The sequence below is a fragment of the Phyllopteryx taeniolatus genome, chromosome 9 (genome assembly GCF_024500385.1).
Source record: "Phyllopteryx taeniolatus isolate TA_2022b chromosome 9, UOR_Ptae_1.2, whole genome shotgun sequence".
Taxonomy (NCBI): domain Eukaryota; kingdom Metazoa; phylum Chordata; class Actinopteri; order Syngnathiformes; family Syngnathidae; genus Phyllopteryx; species Phyllopteryx taeniolatus.
In genome coordinates, this window is record NC_084510.1 from 14,457,696 (window position 1) to 14,484,456 (window position 26,761).

The window sequence follows — 26,761 nt, forward strand, 5'->3', positions numbered from 1 at the left end:
GAAACTGTTTTGGCTGCTAGCGCACAGTGTTTTAGTGCACGTGTTTGAGTCTACAAGATGACAATCAAGCAGAACAAGTAACTCATTTGTGCATTAATTGGACAGTTTAGGAGGTCAATGCACAATCGCCACACCATAAAAGAACACACAAACGAGCTCAGTGTCCATCAAAAGAGCCTTCAATAAAGGATTCTCACATTTGAAACAGATCCGCTCTAACACACCAAACCACTGGCTAGTTAAGGCAAACACTGGTATCTTATCCCAGGCTTACAAAGATGCCTTCACTGCTCCCTCTGACCCCCAACCCCTCCTCCATACACACAATAAGCATCAGACTCTGTCCATGAAAAAACAAACTGTTCCAAAAATAGAAGAAGATACTAGCATGTCATGTGATAAGCCATGGGCTAAAATTCATGACCATATTTTACCAATGTGATGCAGGAAATAAATCCAATTTCACTTAATTGGTCAGAATTTTATTTTTTATTTTTTAAATGACAATGTATCTTTTGTTCATCTATGCCAGCAACATATTGTGATAGGCAGGACAATTTAATGTGCTTCCATAAGATGGCACAAGGTACATAATTGACCTGTATATACAATTTTTGTGACATTTTTATATGGTGGTGTGGTGTAAGTTTTCAAATGTAAAATATGTGCCTCTGCTCAATAAAGGGTGGAATACAAGTCTCTCAAATGGTCAAACATCAAAACAGTGAATAGTTTTACTTTTCGTTATATTGTACAGTGGTTAACTCATTTTTACACTTTACACAAAAGCATGTCTGAACAGTTAATAATGATTTTAACACGGCTACATTTCTAGCCTGGAATGAATTCATTCTATTTCATTACATGATTTGGAATTTTTTTTTTTTAAATTAGAACAAGGGAATATGTTTGTTTTTGAAGGAGCCACTTTGTAGGTTGATAGCCACAAGAATGAGTTTAAGTAGCATTTGGGGGAAATCAACTAGTGGCTAAAAGTAGGTTTGATGAAAGTGTTGGAAGAAAAGGCATTCAAGTTTCACAAGCTGAACAAAATCCGATGACATCACTCCAAAACAATCAAAACAGTTATTGTATGTTTCCAATTTCTTTAGCCATATATTTTTCACACTTTCAGTACAGTTTTCTGCCGGGTGCAAACATACTGTAAAGCAATAAAATCCTAACAGACACTTCCACAAACAACCTCTTTGTCTGCTATATTTTATTACGACACACTATGTGTTCAGTCATTAAATGCCAGTGTCTAAACTAAATTTGTATTTAAATAACCTGATCTGTCAGATAAAAAAGATCTAAATTATAGCTCCAGTATTGTTTATGACATTTGAAACTAACTAACTAACTAACTAACGAATGTAAACTGTCAATGGGTAATTTATGAACGCTATTGATGATGCTTTGAAATGACTGAACAAAGAATTACCGCAAACACAGTGTAAGTAAGAAGATGGTTCCTTTGCTGTTCCTTGCTGCACTTTCTATGAACTCAATGCATGTACAAATATTTCTGGCAGAGAATATCGGGATGTGGAAACGCCATTATATCATTCCAGAGAACAGGCCAGGAGGAAGCGTGTTGGAAGGCTTCAGAGCGTGAAGCAGGCAGAAATTATCCCTCTTAAACATATTCTGACTGCATCATGAGCCAGGTGGCACTTCTGTTTTTTGGAAAATGCAACATTTGCTCTCTCTTTTATGCCAAGACAGAAGGGCAGAGATTCGGCCGGGGAAAAGTCTGAAGTGACTTCCATTATCTGAGCTGTCATGAAACATATTGTGAGGTTCAGCTGGGAAGGTCTGGGAGAGTTCCCTTTCAGAAGGAGTCTCAACTCCCACCTCCAGCAGAACATCACCCACGTCCCAGGGGTGGCGGGGGACATTGTTTCCGAGGGTACCATGTTCCACACCTCCATTGTTGAGGCTGCCTACAGGAGCTGTGGCTGTAAGGTGGTTGGTGCCTGTCGTGGCGGCAATCACTGAACCTGTTGGGGGACACCAGCAGTAAAGGATGCCGTCAAGCTGAAGAAGGAGTCCTATCAGGCCTTTTTGGCCTATGGGACTCCGGAGGCATCTGATTGGTACTGGCTGGCCAAGGGGAACGCAGCTTTAGTGGTCGCTGATTTAAAAACCCAGGCGTGGCGAGTTCGGTGAGGCCATGAAAAGTGACTTCCCGACGGCTTTGAGGAAATTCTGATCCACCATCCGGCGTCTAAGGAGGTGGAAGCAGTGCACCATCAACACTGTGTATTGTGGGGATGGGGCACTGCTGACCTCAACTCGGGACATTGTGAATCGGTGGGCCAAATACTTTGAAGACCTCCTCAATTCTACCGACACGCTTTCCCAGGAGGAAGCAGAGTCTGGGGACTCTGAGGTTGGTTCCCTTATCTCTTGGGTTGAAGTCACAGTGGTGGTTAAAAAGCTCCTCTGTGGCAAGGCCCCAGGGGTGGATGAGATCTGCCCGGAGTTCCTGAAGGCTCTGGATGTTATAGGGTTGTCCTGGTTGAGACGCCTCTGCGACATTGCGTGGACATCTGGGACAGTGCCTCTGGGTTGGCAGACTGGGGTGGTGGGCTCCCTTTTTAAGAAGGGGTCATGAAAGTCATGAAATTATCTGTACGGGGTGGGGTGGGGGGACCTCTCTAAAGTGCATTCAAGCACGTACCCTTCACCCCCAGATGCTTCCCAAATGTGTGGTAAAGGAACAATATAGTCTGTTTATGTTTAAATAACATCAATACCATTTGGTCACACACTGGGAAATGAACATGTCATTGCAATGGTAATCCAAGATTCCCTGCTATAGTGAGTTAGAATGTTAGTGGACCAGCCAGGACACCTCTCAGTATTAGTTAGTGCCAGTTCTCTGTGCTAACCACACTTGACACACACCAAAAACAATCATGTGTATAGTATGTCTAATATCTATTTTGTTAGTCTGACGATTAGCACAGGAAAATAGGTCATAAGTAGCGATTGGCACACAAATCAATGAATCAATTGTTTCTTTTTAATTTTATCAATTGTGTGGAATTTTGTTGATTTCTCATTATTATGAGTTAAGCCTTTCTTGATACGATGGAGGCAAAATGAAGTGCATTCCTTGGCAGCCACCAGCAGTCCAGTTCTCTGGCAAAAGAAGCAGTTATGGTGACAGTGGCATCAAAACAGAAGTTACAGGCTTTTATATCATTTTACTGTATGTGACTCTTTTTTATGGCTTACACCGTCAATGTAGTTGACTTGCCAATAACAAAGCTGCATTCCCTGCAGTCTTTCAGTTTGTTGCTCTATTGTACTGCTCCCCTTTTTATTTCGCACAGCATAGTAGCTCATGTTTAATGCAAATCCATCCATTTTCCATACCGCTTGTTTATACTGACTTTGGGCGAGAGGCACGGTACACCCTGTACTGGCAAATGCAGGGCACGTACTGTATAGAAAAACAACCATTCACACTCACATTTCCATGACATGGACAAATTAGTCTTCAATCAAACTAACAATGTTTTTTTGAATGTGGGAGGACGACAGAGTAGCTGGAGAAAACCCACACAAACACAGGAGGAGCATGCAAACTCCAAAAAACTGAATTTCCTGACTTAGGCAGACGCGCAAACCATTACCCACTGTGCTGCTGTTAAATGCATTTCCCGTGTACAGCAAAAAATGTCAAAAGTCAGTGGTGCGCATTATACATTGGTATAGGGAATTTTTTTTTTTTTTTAAACTTCCTATTTTACAAATGTATGCCGCCAAACGGGAAACTTTTTTTCATTTTCCCCTATACCTATATATAATGCGCACTACTGACTTCTGACCATTTTTTGGGGGGAAAATGTGCATTATACACGAGAAATTATGGTAATACCAAGACTGTAATTGACTGGTGACTAGTCCAAGGTGTAAGGATGTCCCGATCCAACTTTTTCATTTCCAAGACCAATATTGCAGCTTTGAGTTTGGTGGATACCAATGTTGGCAATAATACATACAGTTAGGGTTAGGCATCGAGAGCCGATTGGAACCAAGACTAACGTTCCGGTTCTCCCGGAAACGGTCACATTAAAAAAAGTTTGGTTCCCAGTTTCGATGCCTAGTCCTCCAGCAGCGAAGAAGAAGTGGCGAAAAGCAACGAAGAAGCGGCGTAAACCAACGAAGAAGAATGGGATGATGACGTGCTTGTGCCCAACGGCAGCGGCAGCGAACAAAGGGTGTCTTAACTTTGTTAAAATGAATGATCAGTCGCCTCAGCCTACACCGCGTGGAGCTTCAGTGAAATCAACTTTCAGTCAATTGGGTGAGTGAAACAATAAAATACGTCTATGCCAACATTGAGACACCTAACAAGGTAAACGGTTGCTTGCACTTTTCCGCTGATGGTTTTTAGCGATTATTTTAGTCTTCAAACCAACCGATGACAAAAAAAAAAAAAAAAAAAAAAAAAAAAAAGCTTAACATTGGGCTAAAACGCCACCGTAGCAACTTTACATCACAATGAATTGGGACAAAATTCACAAATAAAACAAAAAATAAAAATCATCGGTGCCATGTGAAGTTACTTTTCGTGCCAAAATGCTGAGTTCCAGTGCGTACCCTTCAAAATAAAAGGCTACAAGCTTAAAACAAGAAGTTAAAACTTGCACATATAAACCATTAGACGTGATGAAATAGAATAAAGTGGCAGCTATATAGCATTGTTAAAATAGTTATTTTATTTTCAGTGAAGTCGTGACCTTCGATCCCTTGGCGGCACTGCATCAAAAACCGACATCAATCTGGAAAGGATATCACCACATGGGCTCAGGAACACTTCAGAAAACCAATGTCAGTAAATACAGTTCGGCGCTACATCCGTAAGTGCAACTTGAAACTCTACTATGCATAGCAAAAGCCATTTATCAACAACACCCAGAAACTCTGCCGGCTTCTCTGGGCCCGACCTCATCTAAGAGGGATTGATGCAACGTGGAAAAGTTTTCTGTGGTACGACGAGTCCACATTTCAAATTCTTTTTGGAAATTGTGGACGTCGTGTCCTCCGGGCCAAAGAGGAAAAGAACCATCCGGACTGTTATGGACGCAAAGTTCCAAAGCCAGCACGGGTATCTTGCACATCTGTGAAGGCACCATTAATGCTGAAAGGTACATACAGGGTTTGGAGAAACATATGCTGCCATCCAAGCAACGTCTTTTTCATGGACGCCGCTGCTAATTTCAGCAAGACAATGCCAACCCACATTCTGCATGTGTTACAACAGCGTGTCTTTGTAGTAAAAGAGTGCGGGTACTAGGCTGGCCTGCCTGCAGTCCAGACCTGTCTCCCACTGAAAATGTGTGGCGCATTATGAAGCGCAAAATATGACAACGTAGACCCCAGACTGTTGAACAGCTGAAGCTGTACATCAAGCAAGAATGGGAAAGAATTTCACCGACAAAGCTTCATCAATTAGTGTCCTCAGTTCCCAAACGTTTATTGAATGTTGTTAAAAGAAAAGGTGATTTAACACAGTGGTAAACATGACACTGTACCAGCTTTTTGGGAACGTGTTGCAGCCATAAAATTTTAAGTTAATGATTATTTGCTAAAAACAAAGTTTATCAGTTTGAACATTAAATATCTTCAGTGTATCTCAGTGTATCTTAGTGTATCTTAGTGTATTCAATATCTTAGTGTATTCAATTACATGTAGGTCAAACGTGATTTGCAAATCATTGTATTCTGTTTTTATTTAAGTTTAACTCGACGTTCCAACTTCATTGGACTTGGGGTTGCAGTTGGAACACAGCCTCAGGAACCCCTTCTTAAAAAGGGAGCCCACCACCCCAGTCTGCCAACCCAGAGGCACTGTCCCAGATGTCCACGCAATGTCGCAGAGGCGTCTCAACCAGGACAACCCTATAACATCCAGAGCCTTCAGGAACTCCGGGCAGATCTCATCCACCCCTGGGGCCTTGCCACAGAGGAGCTTTTTAACCACCACTGTGACTTCAACCCAAGAGATAAGGGAACCAACCTCAGAGTCCCCAGACTCTGCTTCCTCCTGGGAAAGCGTGTCGGTAGAATTGAGGAGGTCTTCAAAGTATTTGGCCCACCGATTCACAATGTCCCGAGTTGAGGTCAGCAGTGCCCCATCCCCACAATACACAGTGTTGATGGTGCACTGCTTCCACCTCCTTAGACGCCGGATGGTGGATCAGAATTTCCTCAAAGCCGTCGGGAAGTCACTTTTCATGGCCTCACCGAACTCGCCACCCCTGGGTTTTTAAATCAGCGACCACTAAAGCTGCGTTCCCCTTGGCCAGCCAGTACCAATCAGCTGCCTCCGGAGTCCCATAGGCCAAAAAGGCCTGATAGGACTCCTTCTTCAGCTTGACGGCATCCTTTACTGCTGGTGTCCCCCAACAGGTTCAGTGATTGCCGCCACGACAGGCACCAACCACCTTCCAGCCACAGCTCCTGTAGGCAGCCTCAACAATGGAGGTGTGGAACATGGTACCCTCGGAAACAATGTCCCCCGCCTCCCCTGGGACGTGGGTGATGTTCTGCTGGAGGTGGGAGTTGAGACTCCTTCTGACAGGGAACTCTCCCAGACCTTCCCAGCTGAACCTCACAATATGTTTGGGTCTGCCAGGTCGGACTGGCATCTTCCCCCACCATTGGCGCCAACTTACCACGAGGTGGTGATCGGTTTCGGTTGACAGTGTCACCCCCCCCCCCCCCCCCCCCCCCTCTTCACTCGAGTGTCCAAGACACATGCGGCCGCAAGTCCGATGACACGACCACAAAGTCGATCATCGAAATGCAGCCTAGGGTGTCCTGGTGCCAAGTGCACATATAGACACCCTTATTTCTGAACATGGTGTTTGTTATGGACAGTCCGTGACGTGCACAGAAGTCCAGTAACAGAACAGCGCTCAGGTTCTTCTCAATAACGCCCCTCCAGGTGTCATTGTCATTGCTCAGTGAGCATTGAAGTCCCCCAGTAGAACAAGGGAGTCCCCAGTGAGAGCACTCTCCAGCACCCACTCCAAGGACTCCAAGAAGGGTGGGTACTCTGAGCTGGGAGCTCAGTCAGAGCGGGATGAGATGTTTACAGGCAGAACTGACACATTCAATGTCGGACGCACTGACGTATCCCTGCCAATGGCCAACACGCTCGTTTGTAAATGCATAGAAAAATGAGCGCGCTCTCCCTCTCAGAACACTGCACTCTCAGAGCGCAGTGAGAATATCAGATTGCATTTCCGAACGTACCTATGTTAGCAGCTTCGCAACCTGTTATTGTGATCATGTTGGCTCTGCATGCCGTCCAGGCACTGCTGAATAGAAGTACACCACAGTCGTTGGCCTCATCAAAGACGGTGACAAGTCTACATATTGACTGGAAGTGGAGCGGCTGGAGCGTTGTTGCGGCCAACACAACCTGGAGCTGAACACACTCAAGACCGTAGAGATGATCGTGGACTTCAGGAAACATCCTTCGCCACAGCTGCCCCTCATGCTGTCCAACTGCCCTGTGTCAACCCTCGAGACCTGCAAGTTCCTAGGAATCACAGTCTCTCAGGACCTAAAGTGGGAGACCAACATCAACTCCATCCTCACCAAGGCCCAGCAGAGGGTGTACTTCCTGCGGCTTCCGAGGAAGCATGGCCTGCCACAGGAATGGTTGAGGCAGTTCTACACAGCGGTCATTGAATAGGTTCTGTGTTCATCCATCACAGTCTGGTTTGGTGTAGCCACAAACAAGGACAAAATCAGACTGCAACGGACAGTCAAGGCTGCCGAAAAAATTATTGGTACCCACTCTTGAAGACCTGCATGCTGCCAGGACTTAAATAAGGGCACGCAAAATCCTCTTGGACCCTCCACATCCTGTTCCCCACCTACTCCAGCTCCTTGCCTCAGGTAGCCGCTATCGAACAGTGCAAACTAAAACCACCAAACATTCCAACAGCTTCTTCCCTCTTGCCAATAACTTCTTAAACAGTTTACTTACAATTCATTGTAACAACTGTCATTTTGCACATCTCATCACTTCTACATTTGTACACTCACTGTTTTACTACGCTGCACTATTTGCATACTGTTGTTGATTACTACTGCCCACGTATGTCTTTTAGAACTCTCTGCACCATTTGCACAATAGTCACTGTACCAGATCATTGCATTATTAGTCACTTTAAATTGCTGTAAATTACTCACACTACTTTCATTGCTCAATAACTCTCCATATATGTGTATTTTTTTTTTTGTCCTAAATTTTGTCATAGTGGCTGTTTGTGGTCATACTAGAGTGGCTCCAACACTAGGAGACAAATTCCTTGTGTGTCTTGTAACACACTTGGCCAATAAAGCTGATTCTGATATACTAATGACATTTTGTCAAAGGCCCATTGCTATTTTTTTTAATGACAGCTATGGCTCGGGTGGAGCGGAGACTTTTGATGTTGAACCACATAGAGCTCAAGGGCTTCATCATGTTGGATCACGCTGCACTCACACACCCAGAGGAATGTGGACTTACATCTTCGCTCACCACATACTGTAAACGACTTCCCACGTCTTTGTTAGGGGAAAGGGATAATAGCTGAAAAACAAATGATGCTATGACTACGACTCTGTTAGACCAGCGTCAAAACACAGAGATCATTAAAATGACAGCAAGATCCTGAGAGCATTCAGGAAAGTTCTCTGCCTCAGTGGTTAAGCTGTGTGACAACCTGCAAAGTTTTAGTTTTGATTTGAGGAAAGAGATGCAGTGTCCCTGGAGGCACATGGGACTCAATCCAGCAGGATGCCAAAAAAAATAAAATAATAATAATTTAAAAAAAATTTAAAAAAAGAGTGAAAGATGCCTTTGTATACTTAGATGACTGTATCTGTAATATCTATATAATTAAAAATCTTAATGTGACAAAAACTTAGTAGAAGTACTTACTGTACATGGACAAGTACATCAGCTACAGGAAGTTGAGTGACAAACAGAACTTTGACATTCAGAGACCCCTAATGCTGAATAACAAACATAAAATAATAATCAATCAATTAATTAAAGTAATTTTTCCCCATTTGTCAAGGAAATGTTATCACAATAATTAATTAATCAATTACGTGATCGGAAGGAATTTTGTAAGCCATCTAAGGCTAAAATAAGCATCCACCGGTGGTTGTGTCTGAGATCAAAAACATGTCTATGAGAAAATGCAATACCAATTGTACAATATCTCCCTCTGAAATGTCTAAATACAACAAATCTGCAAAATGGCTGTCTCACAGAGTACAGTACTTGAGAAAATGTACTTGTGCAGCAGCTGAATGTCAAAGCCCAACCTCTTTAACCTTCACTGAGCTCCCTGCGGCCACTGAGCATCAGTCCAAATGCACACTGACGAAGGCGGCATGAGAATCGAAGAGGAAGAAGAAGACCCCCTGTGGCGTATACTGTGAGCTCCCGTTCCCAGCAATAATTCACTTCTGTGCTCTTAGCTTCATTCCCACCCACAGCCAGCTGACGGCATCTTATCGCAAGAGCTGTGGGCTGCGTTTGGCTGGGATGGAACCTCACAGGAAGACAAACAAGTCCAGACACAGAAAGTAAAATCAAACTAGTGGCCTCTAACGACACAAATTGTATTAAGATCTCGGAACCAATAATTGCTTCTTGCAATAAACAGGAAATAAGACTAAAGTGGGGATGTATACTAACTGGCCACAGCATTAGGTACACCTTCACAGCCTAATGAGCTAATACATGAGCTGAATCAAAAAAATCTGACTTTGCTATGATAATAATGCTCAGTTGTAATTAATGTGAGAGAGGTATAAATTTAATAATTGAATTTAAATGTTAATTATTGTGGTTGTAGTTTACAGTTGTGTAAAACTGCAAGTATTGTATGTTTTTCCCCAATGAAGACAGACAGTTCTGTGTAGTTTTTCTTTTAAATTTATTTCTCTGTGGCACACAAAATGTTCACACCTCACAGTATGGATGGAAAATTGATGACGAAGCCATCTCTGTACTACACCCCCACATGCCTTCAGCAGAAAGCCAGCAAGAGAAAATAGAATCCCAACAGCAGCACAGAGTTGCCTGTACACAAAAAGAACATGAAAACATCACAGTTGTCAATTCAATAACCGAGTGGTGAAGATCAAGTACAGGAGTTTGGATTCAAGCCACAACTGCAAAGCATGTATTCAAACTCATATTGCTAACATACAGGAAGTGGTTCATTCCCATTTATGTCTATTGGGGACAATACAAGGAATCACCAAATCCCAATCCCATTTCATTGCCAAAACGTCAGAACATGATGTATATTATACATTAATAGACGAGGGAAGCTTATGGCTTTCATGGATGTTGATCACAAGGAAACACTGTCAGTATGACAAACAATGTCTACTTACAAAAAGACAGTTTTTTTTTATATATATATTAGTGACATCCTTTGGGGATGGTCATAGTAATCAAATTATTGGTCGTAAAGAATTTAGTCATATTCTTTTGGGTCAAAATGATTTTGATAGCTACATCCAAGCAGACCTCCGCAATGACTCAACTCCGGGTAGCAATAGTTTGCTCAATACGACACAGTCCAAAAAACTGTGAAAAAACTATCGATTATTTGATTTAAATTAATAGTACATTTTTGTTAAATACCCACCCCTAGTATCCATATTAAAATGCGCTGTTATACAGTTTGGCTTGTGAATTAACTCATACTGAATACATTTTATTCACAGCATTTTTTTTTTTGTAACTGTCAATCTCATAGGGTACACCTACACATTCTAATTGGCTCCTTTACTGTAGCTCTATTACTGGTACTTGCTGGTGCCATGTGTATAATATGAATGCAAATGGGAGCAGCAGCTTCGGTGGATGGTTTATTCATGACAAAACTGATGTTAAAGCGGAAATGACGCTTATCCTCTTTCCATTAAAACAGTTTTATTTGATGAATGAGTATATATTTCAGGAATCACCTGCTCAAATGTTTCACTAATAGTTCAATAAAACATACGCTCACGCACTCTCACACCCACGTACACAACTCCTTATCTTGTGAGTGTGTCGTGAGGAAGGAAATGGAATCTGCTGAAGGGGCCACACAGAATGGCTGCACATATAGTAGATCTTACAAAGCACACAAATCTCATCTGACATAAACATTTACACTAAAACAGCAGTTCGTATTGCTTCTTTGAATGGAGGAGGTTCCATTTGGGTTGGCCTGATTTGCCAATTCATCCTGAGCAAAGTACCTCCCGTGACACTGAGGATAAGGTTACAAGTTGTTTATAAGATAATTTTACAGCTCAAGACAAAGAACAGGTTTCCACTTCAAAGACAGAACTTTAGGCACATTTGTGCTTCAGAAAGCAATCACTATTCATTAACACTACAGTCAGTGCTGTGAAAAGGTAACTATTCAGTTACATGGCCCGGTGTGAAAGATTAACTGGTCGCTAAACCTCATAACAGGTTGGGCCATCCTCAGCAGCAACAACTGAAATCAAGTGTTTTCTATAACTGTCTTTCACATCTCTGTGGAGATATTTTGGCCCTCTCTTCCTTGCAGAATTGTTTGAATACAGCAAAAATTGAGAATTTTCGAGCATGATTCAATTGGATTCAAGTCTGGACTTTGACTAGGCCACTCCAAAACTCCAAATTTTGTTTTCTTAAGCCATTCAGAAGTTGGCTTGCTGGTGTGTTTTGGTTATCCTGCTGCAGAACACAAGAGCGCTTCAGCTTGAGGTCACAAACTGATAGCTGAACAGTCTCCTTCAGGATTTTGTGTTAAAGAGTAGAATTCATGGTTCCAATCACAGCAAGTTGTCCAGGTCCTGAAGGAGATAAGCACCCAAAGACCATCACACTACCACCGCCATGTTTGACTGTTGGTTTGATTTTCTTTTTCTTAAACGCTGTGCTACATTTATACCACATGTAACGAGACACACACCTTCCAAAAAGCTCAACTTTCATCTCGTCAGTTCATATAATATTCATCCATCCATCCATTTTCTACCGCTTATCAGAGGTTGGGTCGCGGGGGCAGTATCTTTAGCAGGGACGCGCAGAATTCCCGCTCCCCAGCCTCTTCATCCATCCATAAACGTGAACGATTCCGGAAAAACCGGAATGTTAGTCGCTGTTCCAATCGGTTCTCGATTCCCAACCCTACAGACAACAAGTTAAAAATAAAACTCTGACAGGACAACTGAAGTGATATTTTATCACACCATCGCTTCTCTTCATTTCATGTGCCATGCCACAGCACAATGCCTGGCGTGGCTTCATGGGGGGAGCGGGGCTTCACAGATCGGCATCTGATAGCAACTGATCGGAAAGGAGAAAGCAATGGGGCTCAAAGTTTTGTGCGTTCTAGATGCCCTGTCAGGCTATTTGCAGAGCATAATTTGCAATTGGTTAAAGTGTTTACCTTGTATATTCTCTGCTAACATGGCTTCTACGCCACCTGCTCGGTGTGAAAGGCTTATAAAGTGGTATCGGTGTCCTAGTATCGAAGCATGTTTTTCAAGTATGAGTGCAAGCAGGCACGTACAGTGTCACCATCCCAATTAAAATGTATCAGATCTATACTTTTGTCCTTAGAGTGAACGGAGTGTGTGCATGTAAGTAAAACTATGCATGGTGCAGCGTTGAAAGACAAATTGATGGGAAGGTTAGGAGGGTGACAGACTGAAGCAACAGGTTTACAAGACAATCGGGGTGGTCTGACAAAGAAAGCATGCAGGACTGTGAGCTATAGCCTGGAACGTTGGTATGGAATGTATAGTTGCAGTCAAAGGGCACACATACAGTAGATTCATGCTATACAGTCCAGCTTTTAGGACTGTGCATTTTATTCATCAACAGTGGGGAATCTGGAAAGTTAGATTTTATGGCTTCGTGTCAAGTTCAATCCTCTACTTTTTGAAACTGGAATAACAATTGTCAGAGTTGTTTCTTTACTCAACTGCAGCGTGTAACAGGCTTCTATTAGAGGTAAGACATTTATTAGATGAGGCCTTTTTTTGGACATAGGCTTGTTTTTTTAATAATATCAAATAATACTATCCAGCCATTCTGTTAACTGCTTATCATCACTAGGGTCGCGGGTGTGCTGGCCCCCTATCTCAGCTGACCCCAAGCAAGAGGCGGGGTATACACTGAACTGGTCACCAACCAATCACAGCGCATGAAATAATACTAAACAGTATAATTCTCCCACAGTAAATGATACATGATTAAATAGGAGAAATTACAAAAACATATTATAATAAATATATTATGTATATTTAATTAGATATATTAATCAATTAGTCCAAGTGGAAGCTACTCAGTTGTTCCTTCGATATATATATATTTTTTAAATCATCATTAAACACTGTTATACATATTTCTGATGGAATAAGGGAAGTCGTGCAGTTCCACCACCTCATAATGTGCAGGGTCCAACACTTAGTAAACAGACCAAAACCAATCAAAGTAACCAAACATGGCTCTATGAAAGGTTTAAACAGTTACAGATTACCGAACATGCCATTTCTTATAGTTGGAATCGATCTCAACAACATTTTCAAATCATGTTTGCCCTCAAAGCCTTGAAAATCCTCTGTCTTGGCACACTCTTTGCTATCTGTTCTTGTTTAGATGGAGGGGATCAGCTGTTCTTTCAGATGACACGCTGTCACCATAAATGGACCGACAACATTCCAACTATTCCTTTTAATTGCAGCAAATAACATGGGATGGAATCTTGAAATTCCATTGTTGACTAGAGCAAGCTGCAATACCAAAATGAATAGAGGGTAGGTAGCATTCATTCAGAGGGACAAAAGATTCTACAACTACAAATTTTGCGATGAAAATCTATAACTGCAAAATAAACTAGAGAGCTTGGAATGTGACTCTATTCTTCTTGTGCAAGTTGATATAATTAATTTCCCAACTGTGAGATATAATGATTGTAGTTACACAACACTCACTATTTTATAGTCTCAATTCTTGCTCTTTGCTCCAAAGTCAACTTCCAGTGGCCGTTACTGTGAAACTTGTGCTTGTTTCACACAGACATGAATCTTAATCTCCTTCCTCTGTGGCCCAGAATCTGTCTTACACAACCTTCTCGTTCATCCAGCAACATTTGGCTAGTCCAATGGGATATACACATTCACTCATTGGTTTTCCCACTATGACTCTGCACTGCATTCACATACCAATGCAACAGTATAATACTTCCTTCCTGCACTCAAGACATACTGTCCATTACTGACTAGTGACTGGGCCTCAGCTGTTCCGATTTTTCCACTTGATTGGCAATCCATCCAACAAATGGAAAGAAGAGCCCTCCCAGCCCTTATGAAGAACTACATGTGTGACATTGCAGGGGGGGAAAGAGAGAAGGTTATGGATCCAAGAAAGTGTGGGACTGCTGACACAGCATATGGGAATGTTTTCATTTGGTTACAAGGAATTCCACAGAGATCTGTAGCAAAGATGCAAGCTGGAGAATGTAGCAAAATGGAACATGACAACGGAATCCATCAGTTTCTGGGGGCAAAATCAGCAATCGTATTGTTTAAAAGATTGTATTGTCAATCACACGTGTTTACGGCACCACAGTGTTTTTGGATCGGTGAGGGTCAGGGCTGCTGGGAAGCGTGATCAATGATGACACACCAAGGAGTGACCGGAAATCAAAACCACTTAAACAACCAGAGGAGGAATACGTTTACTAAAGATGTTAGTCAGTTTCTGAGAAACTGCTTTGCCCCCACCGCACAGTCAACATTGGTGGAGGGAGGGAATCCAAACAGATTACAAAAATGAGCAATAAATATGAAAATAGAGATGTGACGAAAGCCGTAGAGTTCCGAACTAAACAGCAGAGTTGAAATAAATCTAGTGGAAAAAATTTACTTTGAGGAGATACACTGGATTCCAGATGTGAGACGCCTGCAAGCGAGTAAATCTCACAGCCTCAACCTGACCCTCAATAAGACGGCTGTCTTCTTCATCTACACCAGCTGCATCCTCTTCCTGTCATTGGTGAATGTGTAGCAACCAGTAGTAACCAGCAATAAACAGTCTCAACATTAAACACACGTGTACAGTTAAATAAAATCCAAAACGAGAGCTGTAGCCAAAAATCTGGCCACTCAGTTTTGATTGACCAGGGTGTCCCAGGTGTACCCCATCTCTCGCATTAGTACTGTATGTCAACTAGGAGAGCCTCCAACACTTGTCGGCCAGCACTAGACAATTGGTATAAACATTTGAATGGATGGATGTATAGATGGATGGATGGCGGGATGATGGATGGATGGATGGAATCTTAGGCAGAATGATGGCCCAACTGGTTATCATGACTTCCTCAAAGCAAGATAGTTCTGGGTTTGAATCTCGGCTCTGACTTTTCAGTGTTTGCATGTTCTTCCTTTGGGTACTCCGGTTTTCTCTCACATTCCAAAAACAATTTTTTCTTTTTTGGAAAATCTAAATTTCCCAGGTGTGAATGTGAAATGTTGTCTTTGTGTGCCATGTGATTCTCAAATGTCCCCACCCAAATATATGTTCCTATTTAATCCATATCAAACCTTTCCACAAAGTCGTGTGGAAATGTCATATTTGTTGGACTGTCCTGGGAACAAACGAGAGTCACACTCAGTAGAATACTGATCTCAGACAAAGCCTGATTTTCTAATTTGGATCAGTACCACAACTGATCATGATCAAAATGCAATCAATTCATCCTTTGCCATTTCAAAGCTACACTTTCTGTAATAGGTGTGGTCTCGTTAATTGCCTCTCCTTTTCTTCTCCATTTGCATACCGGCATTTGCTTATAAAAAAAAAAAAAAAAGGACTGAAGGACTCCAAGATGGTGAGAAATAAGATTATTTGGTTTGATGAGACCAAGATAGAACTTTTTGGCCTTAATTCTATGCGGTATGTGTGGAGAAAACCAGGCACTGCTCATCACCTGTCCAATACAGCCCCAACAGTGAAGCATGGTGGTGGCAGCATCATCCTGTGGGGGTGTTTTTCAGCTGCAGGAACAGGACGACTGGTTACGATCGAAGGAAAGATTATTGCGGCCAAGTACAGGGATATCCTGGACGAAAACCTTCTCCAGACTGCTCAGGACCTCAGACTGGGCCGAAGGTTCACAAGACAATGACCCTAAGCACACAGCTAAAATAGAGAGGGTTTATTCATGGATGGCTTAACGTGTGACAGTCAGCGCTGAGGCCTGGCCAACACAGATACATTCCTCATATTGTACGCCGACTGGTGCCTGCCATTTAATGACTAAACTAGGCAAGTGAGATCGCTACTGTGAATTTGGAAGTTCACAGGTCAGATAGTGCCTGCAGCTTGAGCAGAAAAACAAGAAGAAAAATCAGGTCATTCATGAGTGATATTTTTACAAAAGATAAAACTGCTGCAATTTAACACAAACAGGAAATGTTTGTAAAGTTACTCTGTTGCTTAGAAACACAAGCAGTGTTGTTTAACTGACAAACATGTTTCTCACTTGAACCAGAATAAGCAAGCCACCTACAATGAAGGCAATTTCATTAATTACCTTCACAAAGCCCAAATTGTGAAGTGAATCTACATTTTTCTGAAACTTTACAGAGTGGTGACAGATGTTCCAAGGAGTAATCTGTTCAGTTTTAGTGAATACAATATTGGGATACTATCGAGGAAGTATTTATGAATTTTGCCGGCCAGGGGTTTGACAGGGTTACTGCATGGCATATAGAACATGGGTCGCGATGCATCTTTTCTTATTCAGTATGTGTGAAAGATAGAGATGGGGATGGGATGAGTAAGTCAATGTATATGCAAAATAAAAATAACTGATGTCCCGATGAAACTCCACTGGTGGGCGTGAGGGTGACAGTGTGTGTGAGCTCGCACGTTGTATGTCGACCATCCAGTTGATTTAATCAGAGTGTGTGCGGTTGCCGATAATCCTTTTCATATATGGCTTCCACACTAAGTCCTTGCAGCACCACGTGCTTCCGTGTGGCAGGAAAGCTGCTTCATCGTGGATTCAGTGGAAGTGTCCATGTTCTGGAATGATGTCAAGCTACTGTGTGTCTCACAGGCATGCAAAGACTATGTAGAAAAAAAATTTCAGTCCATGCATGGCACATTGATTCATGCAATTGCGCATTCAGACAGGGCAATGTTTTTCTTTGTGTTCAAATCATAGATGGTTCACATTTCTGATATTATCTGATGATTTATTTTTCCATTTTCAGTACTGGTTGTCTTGCTCAGAGTCACATCAGGGGTTGGAGTGGGTACGGAAAGTATTCACACCCCCTTAAATTTTTCACTTTTTTTATATTGCAGCCATTTGCCATTTAAGTTAATTTTTTTCCCACATTGTGGAAACACAGCGCCCCATATTGACAGGAAAAAAGAACGGAATTGTTGAAATTTTTGCAGATTTATTAAAAAGGAAAAACTGAAATATCACACAGCCATAAGTATTCAGACGCTTTGCTCAGTATTTAGTAGAAGCACCCTTTTGAGCTAATACAGCCATGAGTCTTTTTGGGAAGGAGGCAACAAGTTTTTCACACCTGGATTTGAGGATTATCTGCCATTCCTCCTTGCAGATCCTCTCCAGTTCTGTCAGGTTAGATGGTGAACATTGGTGGGCAGCCATTTTCAGGTCTCTCCAGAGATGCTCAATTGGGTTTAAGTCAGGGCTCTGGCTGGGCCATTCAAAAACAGTCACAGAGTTGTTCTGAAGCCACTCCTTCGGTATTTAAACTGTGTGCTTAGGGTCATTGTCTGTTTTGAAGGTGAAACTTCGGCCCAGTCTGAGGTTCTGAGCACTCTGGAGAAGGTTTTCATCCAGGATATCCTTGTACTTGGCCGCATTCATCTTTTCTTCGATTGCAACTAATCTCCCTGTCCCTGCAGCTTAAAAACACACCCACAGCATGATGCTGCCACCACCATGCTTCACAGTTGGGACTGTATTGGACTGGTGATGAGCAGTGCCTGGTTTTCTCCACACATACCGCTTAGAATTAAGGCCAAAAAGTTCTATCTTGGTCTCATCAGACCAGAGAATCTTATTTCTCACCATCTTAGAGTCCTTCAGACGTTTATTAGCAAACAATGCGGGCTTTCATGGTTCTTGCACTGAGGAGAGGCTTCTGTCAGGCCACTCTGCCATAAAGCCCCAATGGTGGAGGGCTGACGTTGTGGTTGACTTTCTAGAACTTTCTCCCATCTCCCGACTGCATCTCTGCTCAGACTGGTTTTAGGTTTCTTCTTTACCTCTCTCACCAAGGCTCTTCTCCCCCAATTGCTCAGTTTGGCCAGACAGCCAGCTTTAGGCAGGGCTCTGATTGTCCCAAACGTCTTCCATTTCAGGATTATGGAGGCCACTGTGCTCTTAGGAACCTTAAGTGCAGCAGATGTTTTTTGTAACCTTGGACCAGATCTGTGCCTTGCCACAATTCTCTCTCTGAGCTCTTCAGGTAGTTCCTTTGACCTCATGATTCTCATTTGCTCTGACATGCACTATGAGCTGTAAGATCTAATATAGACAGGTGTGTGGCTTTCCTAATCAAGTCCAATCAGTATAATCAAACACAGCTGGACTCCAATGAAAGAGGTAGAACCATTTTAAGGATGATCAGAAGAAATGGACAGCACCAGAGTTAAATATACGAGTGTCACAGCAAAGGGTCTGAATACTTATGGCTGTGTGATATTTCAGTTTTTCTTTTAAAAAAAAAAAAATGAAAACATTTCAACCATTACAGGCGGCACGGTGGCCGACTGGTTAGAGCGTCAGCCTCACAGTTCTGAGGACCCGGGTTCTATCCCCGGCCCCTCCTGTGTGGAGTTTGCATGTTCTCCCCGTGCCTGCGTGGGTTTTCTCCGGGTACTCCGGTTTCCTCCCACATCCCAAAAACATGCATGAATTGGAGACTCTAAATTGCCCGTAGGCATGACTGTGAGTGCGAATGGTTGTTTGTTCCTATGTGCCCTGCGATTGGCTGGCAACCAGTTCAGGGTGTACCCCGCCTCCTGCCCGATGACAGCTGGGATAGGCTCCAGCACGCCCGCGACCCTAGTGAGGAGAAGCGGCTCAGAAAATGGATGGATGGATGGATCAACCATTACATTTTTTTTTTCTGTCAATATGGGGTGCTGTATGTACATTAACGGGGGGAAAAAAATAACAAATGATTTTAAATGGCTGCAATATAACAAGAGTGAAAAATTTAAGGGGATCTGAATGCATTTCCGTACCCACTGTGTATCAGCTGATTTGCGGCAAAAGGCGGACGACAACCCTGGACTATCTGTTAGTCAGTAATTGGGTGATTGTGAATCATATCATAGAGTCCAGTATTTATACAGGCTAATCAGCAATAGTTTACAAAGAAAAAGCCCATCAAACTAATGAAGTTCATCGGTTTATTATTTTTGTTTATTTTGGTGTCCTACAAAAATATTCAAAGAGCACAGATCGCCACCAAGATATAAACCTATAAAGTCAATGAGTGAAGTGCTTCAATCAAGAGCTAAAGGGAGGACAAGTTACAACAAAATTGAGTATTTCATCTGGATTCAAGTGACAAGATGTAGTAAGATACTTTTAAAGCACAATAAATTAAATGTGCCTGAACATTAGTGAATTTTCAATATAACTTTTTTTGCTGCTTAATGCTCAATTTGCATCAAATATAGATTAAAACTAGTTTCTTATAGCTCTTTCACATATTGTACATGTACAAAAAAATTTGTTGAAATCAATTTATACAGTACAACTATATACATTTATTGTGCAGATCATAAAAGAAGGGATTTTTTTGACATTTTGAAATATTAACCTTTTTGACACCTTCAATGTGCTATGTCACCAAAACTAAAAGGCAATGTCTTTGGGAAACTGCTTCTGAAGGTGCACAAATTAACTTGGAGCTCAAACCGCTATCATGCATGATTTCACTCGTGCATATTCCAAATCTCAGCAATGTTTAAAACTTCATGCCACCACAGAAGGGCACCAGTGGTGGTAAAGTAGATAAATATGATGACAGTCATACCTCGTTGGCAGAAATACCCTCTCAAGAAAAATAGCATTAAAGTGAATTTATATCCAGTCTGCACATAAAAGACTCAGAGGCTTCTAATGAGAATTAGCCTTCTAGCTGCAAATTAATCAATCATCAGTGACACACCTCCTTTACAAGAAGGGCAGCGCTGCAACACTCTATGTATACTTAACAAGTCAGCATAAATGTAATTTTAATTATTCTTGCTAATGATAAAACCACAATAAATCAGCAACCCATGTTTCTGATAAATACCTACCACTGAAATGCAAGCAGGAAATGCAGGTTTTGTAGACTGCCATCATCAGTCCACATAATACAGCAAAGAGACTAAATATGACATTCTGTTCTCATCATTTACATATTTGAAAATGACAATATCCGCATCTTAACTTTCAGTTTAGTTACATTGCACACCAGGTGTTGCAGCAGTGAGTTTGTTGAGAAGGATAATAATCTCACAAATGTGTAAATCAGACTTATATAACTATGAGTGTGCATATGCTTGAGAGCCTGTCAGAACAAACACTGAGACTCATGCTGCCCTCCACCGTGACACAACATCTCCACAAGTCTTTGAACTAGCAGGAATGTTTCATGCTCCTGACATGACAGACAGTGCTCCTGCAGTTGTGTGAATGCTGGGCACTTTTACCTTTACATACACAGCCAGAGACACAGTATTGATGTGCTCTGATGAGAGGGGTTCTTGATATTTTACAACCACTTATGCCACTAAAAGGTTATGAGAGTTCAAGGGCTTTGATTGCTAGTTCAAAACTCATTTTCCTTTAAGAGGATGAACTTTCTTAGTAGACAAAGCAAAGCTCTTTGGGACTTAGAGTTGGTTTTTATTTGGAGATCTGGAACGATAACGTGATTCCAGAGGGGAATAAGACAATGTGCACTACACTCTATGGTCAAAAGGGACAAGAGGCATCTAATCTTACTCTTTTGATTCGTGGGGAGCAATTCATAGAAAATGCAGAATTGTTAAGCAGAGCTGTGCATTGTCAAATCATCTTTAACATAAGCATATATATCATCAGTGTTGAGGTCTTCCTGTAAAAGCACGTGCTTGCGTAAGAACACATCCACTGGTTGGGAACGAGTAAATTTAATGTGAGTGGTCTGGAATCCTTCTTAATGTTTGCTGATTTTGAGCAGGTTCTAAGGGTCAATGGGGGATTTGAAAGTGTGTTTTTTTTTCTGAAAGACTTTCAAGCAGACGAGGACATTGTGTGAAAATACCACTTCATTCTTCTATCACTTCATCAAGTTACACTTTCCAGACTACAGCACATTGGTGGGAGACAACTTTGCAGCCTCTCACTTGGGATTTTCATATTTCAGGCAGCTGACCCACCATACAGCATTATCTCAGACAGGTGAAGAGATGATATGCAGGATTAAAAACCATGACGCAGGAAGTAATCCAGACACTTGTGCAAAAGCATGACGCCAGACAGATATCCAGAGCATCATCGGGAGGACACTTTAATCTGCCAATAAATAGACAAGCTTTTGAAGTCATGTCGGGAAGTTAAATCTGAGGTGGCAGCACAGCACTTCATAAATCTTTTAAGTAAATCATGAATCCCATTTCTTGGTTTAGTCACATTAGATTTTCTCAAGATGTTCTATAAAACTGAGAAAAAGACCTCCACGTTCTCCATAACTTCTGAAATACTGAGTAGCTGGCAGAGTAGACTGACTCAAATGTGTAAGATGTGCTCCAGTCGTAGTTTAAAAAAATAAATAAATAAATAAAAATACAAATTAAAAAAAAAAGATCAAAAAGTATCAAGAATATAAGCCACTACAGTCGTGCAAAAACCCACAGTTTGACCTTCAGCCATGCATGATGTTGCAACTAAGAGTACATTTGGCAAAATCACATGAACTTCAATTTAGATCATAAGAAACAAAATGTTACATTTCAGTAACCTACAGGTAAAAAAAAAAAGTTTTCCTTCTTTTGTTATCAAACCTTTCTGCCAGCCAGTGCTGGCTTTTTAAATATACCCAGACAGATTGTGACCGCTCATCCTTTTTTTCCCCTGCATGTAACCATAGCAACCACTCTAGACGAGGCAAAAGAAACCCTTGGGGGAACAACACGACATCATCTTCCACGCCTGCTCTGCTTTGAGAAACACAAGAAGACTCTTCTCCACAAGAATATCCTTCTGTCCATTTATTTTTTTAAATGAGCCTGGTGAAATAAAATTCAACTTTGCTTGAATGTGTGGCTTAAATACCTGTAACCCAAAGAGATGATGTGATTATCAGCCATCAAGCAGGTTGGACAACATTCAACTGCAGATATGAGGGAGAAGAGTGAAATGCTTTGTGTTCCTCTTCAATAAAAAGTCTGCACAGCTATTGTTTCGGAACTTAGCTTGATTGGAATTATTTTCTAATAGTGCAAGAATTTTTCCTGAATCTGATTTATGCTTTGAATGAGGACACCATCTTATGTGGCGTCACATTGTTCCCCAATAAGACATTTGTTCATGTGTCATATTCTGAATGAGGGTGAGCCGCTCAACTTGTTTGGAGGCCGTGCTGCACTGTGAATGAAGAGGAAGCAAACTGGTGTCTTTGGTTTTGTTACCACACTGCTGTGTACACGGTGACCTGGGATACATATTTCCGGAGGTCATTTTTCATATTTTGAACACAGTTCATATAATAAGACAAAGACTTGAAGCATGGTTACATGGGTTTTGTTATGGCAGATTTGTCATCAACAACTAGTTACTAGTCCTACATAAAGCTACAGTTCTGTGAAAAACATATGCAAATTAATATGAAAACATAGCCAGACATATAGTATGCATGTTTCATAACAGAAGCACATTGCTTGTTTTATGGCATCTCACAGCGCAACTGATGTTACTTTATTTGTTGGCAGAATCCAACAGATTCTATCGTTGGAGCAAATGTCCATCTTCCATTTTTCATCAGCTTTTCATACTCCAATTCAAGTTCAAAAATGAAATTTTGATGTGAAGTATTCAGTTGAATGAATACCAAAAAGCAACACTTGGAAAGTTCTTCACTTCAACAGGTTACACAGCTATTTGTCTGTTAGCGAAATTACGCTAAATATACTGAAAAAATTGAGGCGTGGTGATAGACTAGAGATATGTAGATGTATTTTTTTCTCCCAAAAAACATTTGGGCACGCTTTGGTTCAGATACAGCAGGTGGTTATCACATCTGTTAATAATGACAGATTTCATGGCGATGATTTCAATAAAATTGACTGAAGGACACCGTTCATCAATCATTGTCCTTAAAAGGAAACTATTACCAACAGAAATGCTCAATAAAGAATAAACCAAATGCTGCCCAAGGGTATAAAAACAGAAACAATGAGCCTGCCTCAAAGGAATCAGGGCAACCTCCTTGTACAACCACAATGAGCATGTGCGCCAGCTTTATCTCTACACTGTTGTGGTGAACAAACACAGCAGGTGAGTACTGCACAGACGAGGAAGGACAATGGCGCAAAGAGAATGGTAAAACTGAGGAAGAGAATTAACAAAGAGATGTGTGTTACAGATGCTCAGCATACTTTAAATACTCATTCATGCACACTCAGTCGTGCAAAAACACAGAAGTTGCACAAGTTAAGACCTGCTGGGAGTGGGTGTGAAGGAGCTGCTTTTGCAACAGGCGTGGGAGCCCGTCACAGCAATGACTATCAAGCTGATTTTCTAAAATGACACAACAACCAGAGCCAAGAAGCGGGTCCCACCGATAAAAAGCAAAACGCTGCACGATTTGAAACATTCCAACTTCCCTCAGTCACCTGTAATGATGAAGACCATCCTTTTGAGTTGTATGAGCCCGACCTGGTGCATGAAAGCATCATTTTATTGTTCGAACATGTTGAAAGATGATTTGAGAAATCGAATCCACATATTGGTTAGGTAATGGGAGAATGAATTTAATTCAAGCCATCTGATCTGTAAATTCAGCAGAGGTCATACAAAGTAGGCCCAAAAAACATCTATCTCCTGTGATAACGTGTACTACTAACTAACCAATAGGAACAGTACGGTGAATGCCGCTTTTCCACTGTACTATAGTAACGGTTCTCGTCGCCTCACCTTGAAGTGATCAGTTTGCCACTTCAAGATGGAACCATGAGAAACTGCAAAAACCATGCCGCAATGAACGCATCAGTCGGAATGAAACACACATGATGGTCTCCTGTATTTACTTCTCATCATGTGGCTGTTGGCCATGGTTAGGAGACAAATTTAATACCAGAGTGGTCTGTAGGGAGCAAGAAACCAGGCCAGTATAGCAAAGTGGAGACAGTGGAGTGTTATAATGCAGCATCCAAAGCTAAGCCACAGCAACAAAATCAGCTAACGTTACAGTCTACCAGTGAGCGACCAGCAGTGGTTTACATAAACCATATGGCATTGGTGTGGTGCTCTTGGAACCCAAGATGTACCAAAGTAGTACCTGGTCGTACCTGATTTTGCTAATGGAAAAAGCATTGATAGTGAGTGGAGACTTGTCCAGCCAAGTAGGTACCTTGCAGTGGAAAAGCTACCAAGATAAATTTGCAAAGACACCCGCAAAATATGGTTGAACAGTTGGGACAATCTTAAAATCTGGAAAGTTTTTTTGGGTGAAAGCTTATGTGCATTGTTTGATTAACTGTTACATCTGCAACGACATTCAACAGAGATTAAAAATTTGAATCGCAGCAAAACCACAGGGCAACGGTCTGCAAATCAAGAAAACTAGTTGCTGAACCCCTCACACTGCGTGAGTGTTTGGCAGGGCATAGGTACCAGCTCCCCACAACCCTGAACAGGATAAGTAGCATAGAAAGATGGATGGATGGATGGATGGATGGATGGATGTTTAAGGCAGCCAGGCATTAAAAGTAATAGCACAGAGTTGCAACTACACATTGTTGTCTGCCACAGTTATTTACAAGTACCCATTACATGTTGGGTGTTAATGACAGAGCAGCCATCATTTTGACCCAGGTTACATTATGACCTCATTGTTAACCAGACACATTGTCTCCTCTGTGTGTGGCAAAATTTTCCAAATAGCAGTCTGCATTGGGAGCAGAGGAGAGTGTTGGAAGGTGTTGCTCAAATGCTCTGCCTCTTCCTGTGAAGCTGTGACCTTTTGTCCTCACCATCCATCAAAGAGTCTGCTACTAGCTCCCTCACTCCATCCTCTGATTGGGGTCATCTGTTAACAGGAACACTCACATGTAAGCAAACTAGAGGGAAGCAACTCATCAACGACAGACGCTGACACAATGAAACTACTTGTGTCGATTTGCATGAGGCAGGCTGGGGGCACGTGGATGGAGTGCAGCCACCACCAACCTCCCGCTCCCCTAGTGGGCAGAAAAGGTGGCCAAACATCTGGATGTATGCCCGGGAAACATGCTCTGTCTCCCCGCAGAGAGCATTCTCACCTTCCTGTTGATTGCTTGGCCAGCCAGGACACAAATGCAGCTGCGAGAACATCCATGTCCATGTTCATACTGAGGCACGAAAGGCCCTTCTCTTTCACACGAAGGTCACATAAATCAATGATCTGAACCAGCCCTATCAATTAATTAAGTCACTCCAAGCACCCTCACGAGCAAATAGATCCTGACTGGGCTGAACATGGCACATACATTTCCCTTTTTTCATTCTGTGCCATTGTTGCAATACACATACGGATACGTTTTCATTCTCAAGTACAGAAATCCCCTTTGAATGACATTTACGAATGTATGATTTATCCACCCTGTTGAAGCAAGCGGAGTCCGTCGGTTCGCGTCTGGAGGGGAAAAAAAGATAATAATCATGCGTAATAGAAGGCGTGCCGTTTAGCGCAGCAGTCTTACCTGAACCGGGGCGAATCCTTGATACATTCTTCAAAGTCCACCGTCATTTTTGCGTCTTCGTCGTGTATTCCTTCCTCAAGGTGCCAGTGTCATCGCCCGCGGCGGCTTGTCGCTAATAACGTGGTCGTGTCCCTGACGCGCGGCAGTTCCGTCGGAGCCTCCTCTTCCCAGTGGCACCGTGACAGCAAAAAGACGGAGCGGAGTGCGCGGTGACTGAATTACTACAACCAAGGGGGAGCGAGGAAGGCAAAGCTGGCGGGAGGGAGGAGTGAGCGTCGGAGAACCAAGCTGGAAGAGGACAGCGGCGACTAGCGACCAACTGCAGGAACTGCTCTCGATAAAGATCACTCCAGCCAATGGGACGTTGTCATCAACCTCAATAGTACCAAACCGGTCATTCTCAACCTGTGCTAAAATGTACGCGGGCTTTCACTGAATTCAAAACACAAATAAAATTCACAAATGGCAAAACATGATATACAGTACATTCAATAATATTAGAATGAAGAAGTGTGTTAGCTTTTTTCTAATCCAGTACAGTGCTTTTTTTTTTTTTTTTTACTTTTCAAGCTCTTCACACTTTTTAAGTACAGTTCAGTTGTATTTAACTTTTAAGTACAGTAAAATACATTTGTGCATTAAAAGCTGTTTTAAAACATTTATATAAGTGCAATTTTTAATTAGCTTTTATGTGCAATACATTGAACCATTATTTAAATACAGTTTTTG

The 26,761-nt window shown here is 41.9% G+C and overlaps 1 protein-coding gene and 1 long non-coding RNA gene across 12 annotated transcripts in view; one reads left to right on the forward strand and one right to left on the reverse strand.

Moving 5' to 3' along the window:
- LOC133483465 (uncharacterized) overlaps positions 1-6,717 on the forward strand; it is a 30,736-nt gene extending 24,019 nt beyond the window's left edge. Inside the window, exons 2-4 of one of the 2 annotated variants that reach the window (XR_009790119.1) lie at positions 4,097-4,321; positions 4,746-5,165; positions 5,758-6,717. This is a non-coding gene — a long non-coding RNA (uncharacterized LOC133483465). Of the gene's footprint in view, positions 1-4,024; positions 4,322-4,745; positions 5,166-5,757 lie in introns of those variants that run through there. The other variant, XR_009790118.1, reaches the window with a different exon arrangement.
- LOC133483459 (arf-GAP with coiled-coil, ANK repeat and PH domain-containing protein 3-like) overlaps positions 1-26,761 on the reverse strand; it is a 72,888-nt gene that overhangs the window by 45,011 nt on the left and 1,116 nt on the right. For 9 of the 10 annotated variants that reach the window (XM_061784756.1, XM_061784754.1, XM_061784749.1 and 6 more), the window contains exons 2-3: positions 26,033-26,464; positions 10,004-10,117 (exon numbers count right to left, since the gene is read on the reverse strand). In XM_061784756.1, the coding sequence (XP_061640740.1) occupies positions 10,004-10,117; positions 26,033-26,079 (161 nt within the window). In that variant the 5' untranslated portion in view covers positions 26,080-26,464. The remainder of the gene's footprint in view (positions 1-10,003; positions 10,118-26,032; positions 26,465-26,761) is intronic. The other variant, XM_061784757.1, reaches the window with a different exon arrangement.